The following is a 16310-nucleotide window of genomic DNA, read 5'->3' as shown; positions in this document are numbered from 1 at the left end:
TGCAGCCTCACAGCACCAGGGACCAGGTTTGATTCCAGCCTTGGGTAACTGTCTGTGTGGAGTTTGCACATTCTCCCCGTGTCTGCGTGGGTTTCCTTCAGGTGCTCCAGTTTCCTTCCACAGTTCAAAGATGTGCAGGCTAGGTGGATCGGTCATGCTAAATTGCCCATAGTGTTCAGAGGGATGGTTCTGGGTGGGATGCTCCAAGGGGTAGTGTGGACTTTTTGGGCTGAAGGACCTGTTTCCACACTGTAGGGAATCTAACCTAAAAAAAATTTCTTTGCATTTCAGATCCTCACAGCTGAAAAATGCCTCTCCATTGCTGAGTTCTGGGATTAATCATTATATCACTACAAAAAAATCTACTTTTGAAACATAGGCTGAAGTGGTTTTCTTTTCAGTGACTTTGGGACATGGGTTTTATTGGCTGTTGGAGGTTTGGACTTGCATGGTGCATCAGCCAAGCATTGGAACAACTTGCCAATTGAGTTTCTGTTGGTTACAGGGTGAGTGCTATAATGATTGGCTAAACTGTGTCCACACAACAAGTCCGAAACTTAACTCACTGTCACAATTACTGAGGATTCTTTCTGTGAAGATAAGGAAATGAAATATTGTCTTGAACCTATCTCTTTTACGTCATCTCAACAATTAATATCAAATTTGAAGCTGTCATAGCTATTGGCTCACCAAGCTGAGTGCATTTGAAGTTACATCAGTTATAGATTTATCTCTTCACTGATGGCCTTTTAGGAAAGGACACATGACATCCTTACCTGGTCTGGTTTATACGTGACTTCAGACTGCAGCAACATGGTTGACTGTTAACTGTCCCCTGAATAATAAGCATGGGCAATAAATGCTGGCTATGTTAGTCATACCCATATCCTATGATTGAAAAAAAATGCCTCAAGTGGAATGATCTGCTCAACAGCTGTCTGATTGTTTCTGTTTTCTTGCAAACCCTGCAGCCCTCCTGCACGTTCCATTGAACCAGGGATGATCCCCTGGCTTGATGCTACTGATTGCGTGAGAGAGATGTGAGCTTTGAGGTTGCAGGCAGTACTGGAGTACAATTCTGCTGCTGTTGATGGCCCACAGTGCTTCACAGATGCCAGTCTTGAATTGCTCGATCTGATCAAGTCTGGCCCACTTGGCACAGTTATAATGCCATACAACATGATGAAGGTTATTCGCTATGTGAAGGCGGGACTTTGTCTCCATAAGGACTGCGCAGTGGTCACTCTTACCGATACTGTCATGGACAAATGAATCTGCAGCCAGTAGACTGGTGAGGGTGAAGTCAAGTATGTTTTTCCAGCATCTGCAGTTCCCATTATATATGTTTTTTCCCTCATCTCCTGCCACTGAGCCAGTCTAGCAGCTATGTCCTGTAGGACCCAACCAGTTCGATCAGTAGTACTGCTGCTGAGCCACTGGTGGTGGTTGACATTTTCATTCCCCCATCCAAAGTACAATTTTCATTCTTGGCATCCTCAGCACTTCTTCCAAGTGTTGTTCAACATAGAGAATTACTGATTAATCATCCAAGGGAGGGCAGGATGGACAATCAGTCAGATGTTTTCTTGCTCATGTTTAACCTGAAGCCTTGTGACTTCTTGTGCTCTGGAGTCAATGTTAATGGCAATTCCTTCCTGAGTGTATACCACTGTGCTGCCACCTCTGCTGGGTCTGTCCTGCTTGTTGGGCAGGACATATCCTGAGACAGTGAGAGTTGCATCCGGGACGTCATCTGCTGGGTATATCTATGTCAGGCTGTTGCTTTATTATTTTGTGAGACAGACCTTCCAATTTTGGCACAAGTCCCCAAATGTTAGTAAGGATAACTTTCCAGGGTTTGATAGGGCTGTTTCTATCGGAGCCTAGATTAATGGCAGGTGGTTGTCTGGTTTCATTTTTTTGCTAAGACTTCACAGCAATTAGTACAACTGAGTGGCTTACTATGCCATTTCGGATGGCAATTGAGAGACATTGCTGTGCGCCTAGAATTGTAATAGGCCAGACCAGGTAAGGACGGTAGTTTCCTTCTCTGAAGAACATTAATGAGCCAAATGGATTTTTCCAAGAGTTAACAATGGCTTCATGGTCATCAACAGATTCTTAATTTTGCCATGGCAGAATTTGAACCCAAACATTAGCTGAGTTTCTGAATTAATAATCTTGCGATAACACTACTAGGCCTTCGCTGCCCCAAATACTGTTCTTCTAATCTACCACTTTGTCACTTCAGTGTGGATTTGCTTCATCCTGGGTCTGCAACCTTGGTTTAAATTGTTTGTGTGACCCTTGATTTCCTTCATTGTAGCCTGGCTTCATGATGTTCACTTGCTGTGGAAGTGATGCTCAATCTCAGCTCTCTGTACTTTTCTCATTCTTTTGCTTTCCTGGCCTGCAATACTGCACAATTCCTAAAAGTTTAACCTTCCAATACAGATTTTAACGTGGCTCATGGAATCTCTGATGTCCGTGAGCTCCCCCAGCATCTGAACATTTCCTCTAGACCATCACAATGTGAAGCAGTCTGCTTTGGAGTAACTCCAGGGAGTTCCTAACTCTCCTCCTGTATTGCGTTTTCTACCCAGTCTGAAATGGTTCTACCACGATGGTATTTTTCTGTAAGGTCCTTAAATCTTTAGCTCTTCCTGACTGCTGACTGCACAGACAGACAACTTAAAGTTGAATTTGAAAATCTCAGACCTCCACTGCTGCCAGCACATTGTATGTGTAGTTAAATGGAACATACACTGCTGCTCACCATGTTGTATGTGCAGTTCAACAGAGTCTGCACCTCACCGTGAGGTAGGTTCGCTGCCATCATCCTCATACAAAGTAAGGATCTCCTTGTCCACTGTGCTAGAGGAAACTTTCTTACTGGCCTAACCAGAAGAGGCTCTTTTATTAAACAGAAGTGGTTCGCTGCATGTTATTAATTAATGTAGTTTACGTTTGTACGATAAGCATTATTACAGAGACTGTAAGGTGAATCTGGATATTAGGTCCTACTTCTCCAAGATCCTAAGTTGTTTTGCCCAGAAAGTCCATATGACATCTTCATTGTAAAGACCGTTTATGGCAGTCCTCAGAGTTAACCCTTTAAGATACATACACAACACTTGTTAGCTGCAAATTGTGGACTGCACTGAACCACTTAGAATCATAGAATCCCTGCTGAAAGAGGCCATTTGGCCTATCAAGTCTGCATCAACCCTCTGAAGAGCATCCTAACAAACCCACACTCTACTTGGATAAGTTAGTGTCAGTAGCATTTTAAAGTGGTATCAAGTCAGCTTTAGGTGCAACAAAATGTTTGATTCATTTTATGACTTGTTGATTTGTTTGCATGAATTTCAAATCTGCGGTCTCATCCTCAAACTTTAACTTGCCCAATCAATATATCACATGGAATTGGTAAAATGGCTTTCCTAATTCAGGCAGATATCATGGCCACCTAAAGAAACGTGGCCCAGCTAAGGTAACAGCAACAGCGAAAAAAAGCGTAGGTTAGGGAAGAAATTTTTAACCATGTAGTGAGTCACCATTTTACAGCAAGAAGGTGGTGTTAAAATCATTGCCAAAGTCTAAATTCTTTCTGCATGAGTTTTAAAAAAATGACATTTCTTTACATGTACCCATGATTGGCTTGTTATGATTATTCAAAAGACTTCATCTGTAAGGTTTAATAACAGTTACTTCGAAGGGCCAAATGATCTACTGTTGCTCTCATGCTCTGTGTTTGCTTGTCATTCTGTCAGCACAGGTCATTTCATTGGTTTAGGTTTTCTTTTGTGCACACTTGCAGTTGGAATATGAACGCAATGGAGGCCTTATCCAAAAGCTACCCTCTATCCTGGAGGATGAAGAACTTGAAGATGATGAGCACACACCCCTGGCTCCCAACGCAAATAGCACCACAGGAATAATATCACCCATCAAAGCATTTTGTTCACCTAAGATTAGTAGATGTTCACTGCCAGTGAAACACTTGTCCAGGCCAGCTACTCCCCCAACAGGCGCCTTGAACAACAGCAATAAAGATGTTGGCAGAGGCAGACTTTCAAACAGCAATGGAAGCAAGCCATCCAAATTGCAAATCCCTGCAATAAACTGTTCTGCAGCCCCTGACCTCAGCCCAAGGTAAGTGACTTTCATACCAATTAAAATCTCAGTTCAGTGAAGTTTTTATTCAGTTCATCATCACGATGCAGCCAGACCAGATCACAAAAATCATTTCCAACAGGTCACAGTCAAGGTGTTATTCTGAGATGCTGCTTGGCCTGCTGAGTTCATCCAGCCTCACATTTTATTATCTTGTTATTTTTAATGTCAGGTTTAATCATAAATCATGTTGATAAGGTTATTAGGGCATGTGAAAAATGTGGATTGTTACCAAAATCAATGTATGCATTAATGATATATTCATATTTATATAATAAAGCAAATAGATTGTCGTTTGTATAAGAGAGAGGAGATAATTGTCAATATTGGTATATTTACCACAGCTGATGAATGAGCCACACACTGATCTTTTTTATAATGTTAAGTAAATAAATAGTCTCTTTGCAATAACTGCTGATATTTACAGGGTCTCGTAAATGAGCAATTTGTGACTATTTTCTGTCGTTTATTGCACGCCTTTTGGTATATTTGCAGGCTCTTGTGAATAGTATGTCTGCTAACATATTTACCGAAAGTAATAAATGAGCTGTCCATTAATATTTTTTAATGGTTCAATGAAAGATTTATCCAGAGTAGATGCGAGCGTGCATGTGAATGCTCCAGGAATCTGTGTGTCTGCCTGTTCAGTTATATACTGTTTCTGGGCAAGTCCAGTAGGTATTTTCTGTGTATAGTAAATTGGAACCTGATATTTAACATCAATTCAACAAAGAAAAAACTCAATACACAACTAACTTTTAAAGAGAAGCTCTGATCATTTTTCCCTGAAATGTTGTTTAATATTATTTTTGATTGTGTAACTCTTCATTGGGTGGTGTGGGGGGGAGGCATATACTGGCCCCCCTTTTCCCAAAGTTATCACAGAAGTTAAACTTGTAATACTGACAGAGCACAAACCCCTGCTAGATTTACTTAAAGAGGACCGTGCAAAGCCGCCCATAACTTCAGGCTGAATTCAAAAGTGAGCTCTAATACTAACTGCGTATAATTACAACTTGGAACATCATCTGGAAGGCCAAGAAGCAAATGCAGATGCATTGAGCTGCTTCCCACTGGCAGATACACCACCAGTGGTTCCGTAACAGTTTTAAATTTTCTGGGCACACTTTCAGTCACAGCTGACAGTATCAGACTTTGGATGCAGAAAGATCTGGTCCTGGCAAAACTGAAACAGCTGGTAGTGATGGGGGAAACCAAAGGGCTATCTCAACCAGAACTGAAGCCTTTCTGGGCCTGGAGAGACCAGATCACAGTACAAGATAACATATTATTATGGGGAGCAAGAGTGATTGTCCTGAGCAAAGGCCACTGCCAGATACTGATTGAACTCTCTCGGATCGTCCAGGGGTTTCCAAAATGAAGATGTTGGTGAGGGAATTTATGTATCATGGCCAGGATTGGATGCAGACATTGCTGTGTTGGTGGGGCAGTGCCCAGAGTGCCAACAAGGACAAAGTTACTGCCAGCTGATCCCCACATTTGTGGGAATGGCTGGCGAAACCCGGGACTCAGTTATGCATTGACTGTGCAGGTCCTTTCATGGGCTCGATGTTGTCAGTCATTGTGGACACCCACTCAGAATGGCTGAGCATGCATGTAGCTCATTTGTCAAATACCAGAACAACAATAGAAAAACAGCATGCATCTTTTGTGGTACATGGATTCCAAGAAGTGTTGGTCACAGTTCATGGGCCATCGTTTACCAGCGGGAATTTATGTATTGCCTCAAGTCGAATGGTAATTCATCATATAGGGAGAGCTCTACACCATCCAACATCCAATGGTCTGGCAGAAAGAGCAGCCCAAACTTTGAAGGCAGGCTTAAAGCAGCAGCCTATAGCTTCACTAGGTACCAAACTGGCTCAGTTCCTATTTGACTATATGTCCACCCCTCATGCAACTACTCCAGCAGAGTTGCTGATGGGGAGAAGACACCACACCAGGTTAAATCTGATCTTCCAGAACCTGAGGGATAGAGAAAAATGGCATTAGGAACAACCCAAGAGTCTGCTAAGTGAGATAAACAATTTCGTTCAGGAGACAAAGTTCGGTGTAGAAACCATGGGAATGACCCTGAATGAATACAAGGCATGGTCGACACAAGGTTTTGTCCAGTAATGTTTAAAATTCAGGTAGGTGCGATGGTCCAAAACAAACATGTGGACCATGTGAAGGTTGCAAACGCGCAAACAGTGAGGGGGACAAATGTGCCCAGCTCCTCGATTGCCTTTCCAACTGTTCTGGAACCCGTGGTTCTCTCAAATGGTCAAGCGTTCAAGATACCTTGGAATCTGAGTTGGACATGACAAATATCACCGCCTCAACACCTTTGCTACCTGAAATGGCAAATGAATTTCTTCTAAAATGTTCCGGCACAAGAGGTGAGCTACACTATGTTACATGCCACCTGTGTGTATGTGCAGAAATTGCACAGGCACTGAAGATAATTTTGGCCTGATTAATCTTATGCAAGTTGTTGGTGGTTGTAATTGCAGCAGGTAAATGTGTTGATAAATCAATACAAGTAGCTTCAATTAGCAAACCCACCCATGAGGGTGGCTGAAGTGGAAGGTAAAATATCAGAACAGAGTAGGCCATTCAGTCCGTTAGGCCTGTTCCACCACTCATTGGGGTATTGGCTGATCTACGATCTAACTACATACACCTGCCTTTGGCCCATGTCCTCCTTAATACAGATGCAGTGGGAGTCACTGACCCTGTGTGGGAATTAAAGTACATTACTGGCACAGAAATTAGAGACATGTCCCCGGGCAACTTAGACCATGTCACATATGGAAGTAGTTATTACCAACACAAAGTCAAGATGTGGAGTTGTGATCTGTTCCCCCATTCTCCTAATGCTGTCACATCACTGATGTCTTGGTTGAGAAACGGGAATTAGTGTGCACCATTTTCTTAACAATGATTACTCTCGGAGCTTCATAAGTAGTTTGTAGTGCAAGTTCACACCTATACCTCAGAGCAGGGCAAAAGCTGTGTGCTCAGTGATTGTAAATGTGACCAGGGCAATTAACATGTGCATGTTGGGCTCTTCCCAGGTTGACACGCCTTGTAACATCTCAGTTTGCCATGGCGTAAGGGCGACCACTAACATTCTCCAGTCAATGAGAGCTAACTGTATTTTATATTCTTTGCACAGAGAAACAGACCAAAACCAGTGCAGCTTGAGTGTGACTGTAGGCTTCCACATCGTGCAATGTGCTAGTAATTGCATACACACCACCGTTTAGTTGCTGCAGGTTAACCCTGCCCTGTAATGAAACTGAAAGGCATTCCATTTCCTCAGTATCTAGCTGTTTTGTGGCCAGAGCAGAGAATTATACAGGCCCTTTCTCAGTATCATTGGCACCAGTCAAGGTGCATTCATTCTGGGCATTTCGTTGTACCAGCTGCCTTTGATCCACATTAGCAAAGGATTATCTGATGATGACAGCATAGATTTTCCAATCACCAGATTCCCTAGCAAATGCACAATCGGACTTCTCAGAAATGTCAATAAATTGACAATGTCGTAGTTACCCTGGCAGTTTAAATTTACATTAGGCAATTACCTGGTATATGGAGACTCCCAAAGCTGTCCCTCATTGTGAGGAGTGGAAAATCATTTACCTGAAGAACGGCCACCGGGCACGAAACATTAACTGCCTTCTCTTCACAGATGCTGACACACAGGCTGAGTTTCTCCAGCAATTTCTGTTTGTTTGGTTGTGGTATAACTTGTGTTTGTACCTATCATTTTCTATCTGGTGATTTCATAGTTCCCTATGTTTTTATTTGCTTTTCAAGTAAAGGAAATATAAATAAACTGAAACAATATCATGAATTGCAAGCCAAAACCTTACTTTCACGTCGTTTTATTCACTTGTGGACAGGTGGTTACTTTTCTCTTCTCTTATTGAGGTATTTTATGCAGAATTTAAACATATTGGCGTTGTGGGTTTGTAAGATAATGCAATATTGAGCAGTACCATCAGCAACTCATTATCATAGAATTAGCCCACTCTCACACATTCTGGCTTCAAATCAACTATGATCTAAACTTATAATTCATGGGTATTCATTCAGTTCTTAAGTTATTTCCTTTCAGTTTTCATTTTGTTTTTCATCAAATCATCACTATGCTAAAAATAGTCACATTCTCTCATTAAACAGAGCTTACTGTCACCTTGGGTTAACTATATGTCAAAGAACTAAGGAAATTGACTTTTGCCTCATTAATTCTGATCATTAGTTTGGGCTTGTCAGACATATTGATTGTTGTTCACCCTAGGGGCTTGAAAAAAATTTTCAATTTGTTACTAGAAATAATTATGTGCAAACATCCTAAATACAAATGAGCGGAGATGGTTTGTAATTCTATTAGCTACCTTTTCTCCCAAATTTTGCCTCATGTTCCTTTGGAAGTGTTGAGCCTTTCCTAAACAGACTTCCTGCATTCAGGTTAAAGGGGGCAAAATTGGACTCAGTGGTGCCCTTAAAATTCATTTCACTGTGCCCCACTGCATACTTCCAACAGGAAGTCATATTGTCACCATGCACCTAATGACCACTGGCAAAGCCCAGAGAAGGCAGATACACTTGTGCTTGATGTCAGGGCTCTACACTGAAACATCAAAGCTTTCTCTTAACCTTACACAGCTAAAGTGGCTTTTAAAGCCATGAAGGACTCTTTACAGCATTATTTAGAAGGAGCATCAATTACATGCTGGTTAATAGCTGGTTCACTTTCTCTTGGTGGTGCTGCATTTTTACTCAGGATTTTTCAGACTTATTTAAGGTTCTAGTCACTTACAAGAAACGGACTGGCTGCTGCTGAAGCATGTTTTGGTGGCTTAAAGACTTTTGCACTAACCAGTTGCTTCTAGGCATGAATATGCTCATAAAATTTCCCCTTGGCATTGAGCATCATGGGGAATATGAGCTGAGTAGGGCAAGCTGTCAGAAGAGCAAGAAGGGTGAGAGGAGAAGTGTTGTTAGGTTTAAAATGTGAGGATATGCTTCCCATTAAACCTTGCTGTCTGTGGTTGAATCCCAGCCATCTCCAAGAAAGGACGATGTGTGTCAGTGACTGTCATGACAGAATGGTTGCCAGTATGTGAGTTGCGAGGGGGTGAGCCTTGCAGTGCTACTGTATGGATGAGGGTAAGGTGAAGCAGATAAAAGGTGCGAGTGCTGATATTGTTAGCAATTACAGAACATTGAACACAGAACAGTTCAGCACAGTACAAGCCCATCAGCCCACAATGTTGTGCTGACCTATTATCCTACTAAGATCAATCTACCCTGCATACCCTACATTTTACTATCCTCCATGTGCCTATCCAAGTGTTGCTTAAAAGTCTCTAAAGTATCTGACTCCACGACCACAGCCGGCAGCGCATTCCACACACCCACCACTCTCTGTGTGAAGAACCTGCCTCTAACATCTCCCCTATACTTTCCTCCAATCACCTTAAAATTATGCCCCCTCGTAATAGTCATTTCCGCACTGCGAAAAAGCCTCTGACTCTCCACTCTAGCTACACCTCCCATCATCTTGGACACCTCTATTAAGTCACGTCTCATCCTTCTTCGCTCCAATGAAAAAATCCTCAGCTCCCTCAACCTCTCCTCATAAAACTTGCCCTCCAGCCCAGGCAGCATCCTGGTAAATGTCCTCTGCACCCTCTCTAAAGCTTCCACATCCTTTCTATAATGAGTTGACCAGAACTGAACACAATATTCCAAGTGTGGTCTAACCAGAGTTTTATGGAGCTGCAGCATGACCTCGTGGCTCTTAAACTCATTATTGATAGGTAAATGATTTGGGCATAGTAAATTGAGCAGTGGATGACACAAGTGACAAAATTGGTAGGATGCAGTATTTGGAGATGCACAGCAACAGTTTACAAGCCAAAATATTTCTGACTCTTCATCTTCTCCTCTGCCCTCATACTCCTTCTTATCACGCTCACACTCTTCCTCCACCACCCTCACACTCCACCTCCACTTCCCTCACTACCGCACAACCGCTGACTAGGAGGTGAGAGTGCTATATTTTCAGTGCTACAAGATTACGAGGCTTGATGAGATTTCCTGAATGGACTGACATTCACTGTTTAATTCCAGATATGGCCCTTTGAAAATAATATCACAAAGCATCAGTGGAACATATATCCCAGCAAAAGTCAGGAAAGCAGCAGCAATAACAGAAGATGGAAAAAGATCATTCTTTTAAAATTGAGATCTTTTTTAAGTATTTTTAAGACAGCCACATGTGGGTCAAAAGAAATCCAGCAACCCATGGAAGAGCTGATCCTTATTGGAGTAAAACTACATGACTATCTGGAGTGCAGTAGATGAAATGTCCATCAATTATTTCAGGACTGTCATTCACTGTACATTGAGAAAGGACTTTGGGAAAGGTTTCATACTCTATTGAAACACCAGATATGAGCCAGATGTAAGTGCAGGTTTCGTTTGCTTTATTTGTAATGGTTATTGTCTGAGGTCAGCAATTTCTTTCAACCCTACTTTGTGATGGTCTGGGTAAATCTGCCTGCCTTTCCCTTCCGATCTTCCACACCACCCTGTTCCCCAGCCAACATCTCTGTCTCTGGCTTGCTGCAGTGTTCCAGCAAAGGTCAGCGCAAGCTGGAAGAACAACACCTCATTTTCCGTTTGGGGACCCTGTAGCCCTCTGGACTCAATATCAGTTTCAATAATCTTAGGGCCTGAACTATCCCATGTCCCAGCCCCCTATCCACACACCAGCCTTGTCATCAAATAGTCTGCTATTACACACTACCCATTGATAGCCACTAACAGTCTCTATTAACAACTGTTCACCCTCCTAGCCAGATCGTTATCTACTCCTTTGTCTATCTATCTGCTGTTCTCTCTCTTTGAACTGTATCCCCCTCTATTGTTTGCTCCTCACCACCTACCCCCACCCTATCTTGTGCATATAAACTGACATTTTCATAGTTACCATCAGTTCTGACCCCTGGACCCGAAACATAAACTCTGATTTCTCCTCACGGATTCTGCCAGACCTGCTGAGCTTTTCCAGCAACTTCTGTTCTTGTTTCTGATGTACAGCATCGGTAGTTCTTTCAGTTTTTAGTTAGTATGAGGTGACATTTAGTTGACTCAGTGACATTGGCTTAATCAAAAGAAAATTGTCCAGCTCTTAATTGCTTTCTATTAGCCCCCTGTTTATCTGCCAGGTGAGAACCTTAAGCCATCTTGATTGAAAATATCTAAAAATTATTATGAAAGTAGAGAATATCTTTGGCTAGGGGCTATAGTAGTACAGTGGTATTGTCCCTACCTTTGAGTTAGAAGGCCCAGCTTCAAGTTCTATCTGCTTCAGAATTGTATCATTGCATGGCTAAACAAGTTCATTAGAAAATATCTAACCCACCTTGATTAAGTCTCAAAACAAACGCAGGATGTAATTGTGGCATAAGAGAGAATGAAATCAACCAGAGATTTCTCCGTATGCAATAAGAAAGCAATCTCAAATGGATGAGGGGAGTTGGCACAATGAGATGAAATTCATTCCAAATGGATCATATTTGTGATGCTGTTGGGAATGTTCCCAAAATCAATGGCAGCATTTGTCAAATAGACCTAGGCACGATGGAGAATATTTTGGTTATTTCAAAAGTTTACAATGTCATTTCAATTAATCAGACCAAAATTCAATCTTTCGAGATACATTAAAATGCATGATAGATGCACAGTACTTAGAGTTTAACAAAGTTATGACATCATAAAACTAAAACGCTTGTTTAATAATCCTATGTATAACCTTTTTCAAACTAATTAGCATATCATTCATAAACAATCTCTGTTAAACACCTAAATTACACTTGCACACATATTTTTCTTTGATAGACACTTCTTAATCGTCTATAGATTATTCACATATTTATAAGATAAACACAAATGAAAAAACCAGTTAGTCAGCCTATCCCAGCTCATCAATCAATCTCACATTTTCTGGATTGTTGCCAGTGTTGTATCTATACCTAGAACAGCTTAAGTCGGTTTGCAACAATTCCTGGAGCACAAGTATTTCATATTCCAGCTGGGATGTTGTCAGGGACCATGGCACCTGCAGTATTAATCGCCTTCAGCCATTTCTTGATCAAACATGGAGTGAATTAAATTGGCTGATGATTGTTATCTGTGATGCTGGATGAGGCCAAGATGGATCATCCACTCTGCACTTTTGCTGAAGTTTGTTGCAAATACTTCAGCCTAATCTTTTGCACTGATGTGCTGGGTATCCCTTCATTGAAGATGGGGATGGCTGTGGAATGTGCTCTTCCAGTGAGTTGAAGATTTACGTTTGAGTACAATTATGGCACTGCTAATGGTTCACAGTGCCACATGGATGCCCAATTTTGAGTCAGTAGATGTGTTCAAAGTCTCTTTCATTTAGGAGATTAGTTGTGCCACCAGCAAGAATATGTAAATTGATGAGTGAATGAACAAGTGGATGAGTGTGTTAGTGGGTAGATGAGTGCGGTCAGTAGACTGTGGATGAGTGGCATGAGTAAGTGGGCTCATGGGTAGGGAATATGTGGGCAAGGTGGATAATTGGGAACCAAGCGGGTGAGTGGGTGAGTGGCTCGAGACGGATGGCCAGGATTGGTAAGTAAATTGGTAGGTAAAGGGTTAGGTGTGTGAGGTGTGCAAATGAGTAGGTGTTGGTAGGTGAGCTAGATATGTATGCAAGTGAGTAGGATAGATGGATGATGTGGGTGTAGCTGATGAAATAGGTAAGTGGGTAGCTGAATAAGATAGGTAAATGGGTGGCTGAATGCATAGGGCAAGTGGAGAGTTGGGTAGGGTTAAAATGAATGATGTGGGTAAGTGAGTAGGGTGGGTGAGGTGCCTGCATGGGTGATCAGGCAATCAAGATGGTGGATAGTCAAGAGGTTGGTTTAGTTGGTATTCAGATCAGGTGGGTTAGTCAGATTGATTCAGTTCAGGTGGGTAATGAAGTCCTCAGTGGGTAGTGGGGTCAGGTTGAGGTGTGGTCTGTTTGGGATTGCAGTTGGGTGGCTGAGGGGTAGTCAGATCGAGTTAGTGGTAGCTGTGGGTGTCAATTGTTATGTCACCCAGATATTAGGCTGCATTTTAACCTAGCTGACATTTCCTGTCTCTAACTCAGAACTGGAGACGTTCACCAGGGATTTGATGAATTGCTCAACAGAAGTTGAAACTTTCCAAGATCTTCCCACAAACATGTCAGGATAAGACTTCAGAATCAATTATATATATGTACAGGAAGCAACCCCATACTTCATCCTATTTAATGTGCTTATTGAAGGTGGACTTAAAAAGTCTAGTTCCTGACTCTTGAGGTTAAAAACAGGAAACTAAACAGAATGTAGTGTTTTAGATACAAAGTAAATGTGCTCGAGTTGTGTTCTGACTGTATCAACTTGGAACAGTTCCCCCCAGCTGATGCTTCCTATTCTGTCCATACCATCATACTGACTGTCTACTTCACTGATTGCAGCCATGGCTGTAGGTCAGGCCATGTTTGCTGAAACGTGAGAGCTCCTTTAGCTTCATCTTTAGTCATTTCAACAAGATATTCAATATTTCAGTGATTTAAAAGCAAATCATATACTTAATTGACTGTGTCCCTATCACTGTGATTAATGCAGCATTTGTAAAACACATGCTCCAGTAAGTAAAGATAACTCTAGGTTCATTGATGCAACTGATAGTGTCTCTACATCTGACCCAAGGTCTATTAAAATCCTTCTCTAGTACTTGATGGTTATGGGATGTCATAGTTCAGCCAAACAGGTCAATTGTCAATTTGTGAATCGTTCTGCCTGCGACAGGTGCCAAGAGTGGGAGAATTTCTTGGTCAGCCAGAATCATGTCAGACAGACATGCATGCACACACACACACATGCACATGCACACACGCCCACACACACACAAAAAAGTACATACTCAGAAACAAGTACACACACAAAAACACACATAAACACAGATATACGCACACACACACACACACACACACACAGAGAATATGCAATATACATTGGAATAAAATGAAAAACCTCTCTTTCAGAAGCAACATGAATTTCCTCTAGTTCTGAGGCCAAATCACAACCAGCAGTACTGAGTCCTGCCATTGGGATTTCATATAATTTTAAGTTCTCAACCAGTTTGCGTATGTGCATTGCATAATAAGAACCAAAGAACAAGGAGCAGAAGTAGGCCATCCAGCCCCTCGAGCCTGCCCCACCATTTAATAAGCTCATGGCTGATCTTTTTGAGACTCAGCTCCACTTACCCCCCCACTCACTATATCCCTCAATTACTTTACTGTGCAAAAATTTATCTAGCTTTGCCTCAAAAGAATTCAGTGATGTAGCTTCAACCGCTTCACTGGGCAGGGAATTCCACAGATTCACAACCCTTTGGGTGAAGAAGTTCCTCCTGGCCTCAGTCCTACATCTGCTTCCCTTTAGTTTGAGGCGATACCCTCTAGTCCTAGTTTCACCTGCTAGCGGAAACAATCTCCCTGCCTCCACTTTTCTATTCCCTTCATCGTCTTATATGTTTCTATAAGATCTCCTCTCATTCTCTGGATTCCAATGAGTATAATCCGAGTCTACTCAGTCTCTCCTCATAATCCAACCCTCTCTACTCTGGAATCAACCAAGTGAATCTCCTCTGCATCCCCTCCAGTTCTTGTATCTCCCTTCTCAAGTAAGGAGACCAAAACTGCACATAAAACATAGTCCGTTTTCCTGTTATTCCTACCAAAATGAATGACATCACACTTATCAACATTGTACTCCATCTGCCAGACTTTTGCCCACTCACTTAGACTATCCATATCCCTCTGCAGACTTCCAGTGTCTTCTGCACACTTTGCTCTACCACTCACCTTAGTGTCATCTGCAAATTTTGACACGCCACACTTAGCCCCCAACTCAAACTCATCTATGTAAATTGTAAACAGTTGCAGTCCCAATGTTGATCCCTGAGGCACACCACTAGCCACTGACTGCCAACCAGAAAAACACCCATTTACCCCTGCTCTTTGCTTTCTACTGGTCAATCAATCCTCTATCCATGCCAATACATTACCTGTAATACTGTGCAATTTTATCTTATGTAGCAGCCTTTGGTGTGGCACCTTGTCAAATGCCTTCTGGAAATCCAGATACACCACATCCACCCCATTGTCCACCATGCAAGTAATGTGCTCAAAAAATTCCACCAAATTAGTTAATCATGACCTACCCTTCATGAACCCATGCTGCATGTTCCCAATGGGACAATTTATATACAGATGTTTTGCTATTTCTTCCTTAATGACAGATTCAAGCATTTTTCCCTCTACCGAAGCTAAGCTAACTGGCCTATAGTTACCTGCTTTTTGTCTACTTCCTTTTTTAAACAGTGGCGTCACATTGGCTGTTTTCCAATCTGTGGGAACCACCCCAGAGTCCAATGAATTTTGTTAAGTAATTACTAGTGCATTTGCTATTTCCCCCGTCACCTCTTTTAGTACGCTGGGATATATTTCATCAGGGCCAGGAGACTATCTATCTTGTCTATCTTTAGCCCCATTAGCTTGCCCAGCACTGCCTCCTTAGTGATAATGACAGTTTCTAGGTCCTCACCTGCTATAACCTTCTTGCCATTAGTTTTCAGCACGGTATTTGTGTCTTCCACAGTGAAGACTGATACGAAATAACTTTCAATGTCTCAGCTATTTCCTCATTCTCAGTTATTAAATTGGCCTCCTTTATTTCCTCAGACTTCCATGGCTGGCTCTCTCTTTTCCTACAGTTCTTCCTTATCACTGGAATATACTTCTTCTGAGCATTGTGAAAAATTGTTTTGAAAGCCCTCCACTGTCCCTCAATTTTTGCTCCCGTTCTACCTTAGCTAACTCCTTCATCATTCCTTCATCGTCTCCTTTGTTTAAGCACAGGACATAGGTTCCTGGATTTAACCTTCTCACACTGTCTTTTCAATTCGACCATAGTGTGATCGCTCCTTCCGAGAGGATCCCTAACTGTGAGATCATTAATTATTCCTGTCTCATTACACAGGAC

The 16310-nt window shown here is 42.0% G+C and overlaps 1 protein-coding gene across 1 annotated transcript in view; it reads left to right on the top strand.

Annotated features, from left to right (window-relative positions):
* kcnh3 (potassium voltage-gated channel, subfamily H (eag-related), member 3) overlaps window positions 1-16310 on the top strand; it is a 587271-nt gene that overhangs the window by 535305 nt on the left and 35656 nt on the right. Inside the window, exon 12 of the mRNA XM_048534608.2 lies at window positions 3821-4155. Coding sequence (XP_048390565.1) covers window positions 3821-4155 — 335 coding nt within the window. The remainder of the gene's footprint in view (window positions 1-3820; window positions 4156-16310) is intronic.

This window comes from Stegostoma tigrinum, chromosome 7, assembly GCF_030684315.1.
Source record: "Stegostoma tigrinum isolate sSteTig4 chromosome 7, sSteTig4.hap1, whole genome shotgun sequence".
Classification (NCBI taxonomy): Eukaryota; Metazoa; Chordata; class Chondrichthyes; order Orectolobiformes; family Stegostomatidae; genus Stegostoma; species Stegostoma tigrinum.
The sequence above is the reverse complement of the archived record's forward strand: the minus strand, read 5'-3'. Positions and strand labels throughout refer to the sequence as shown.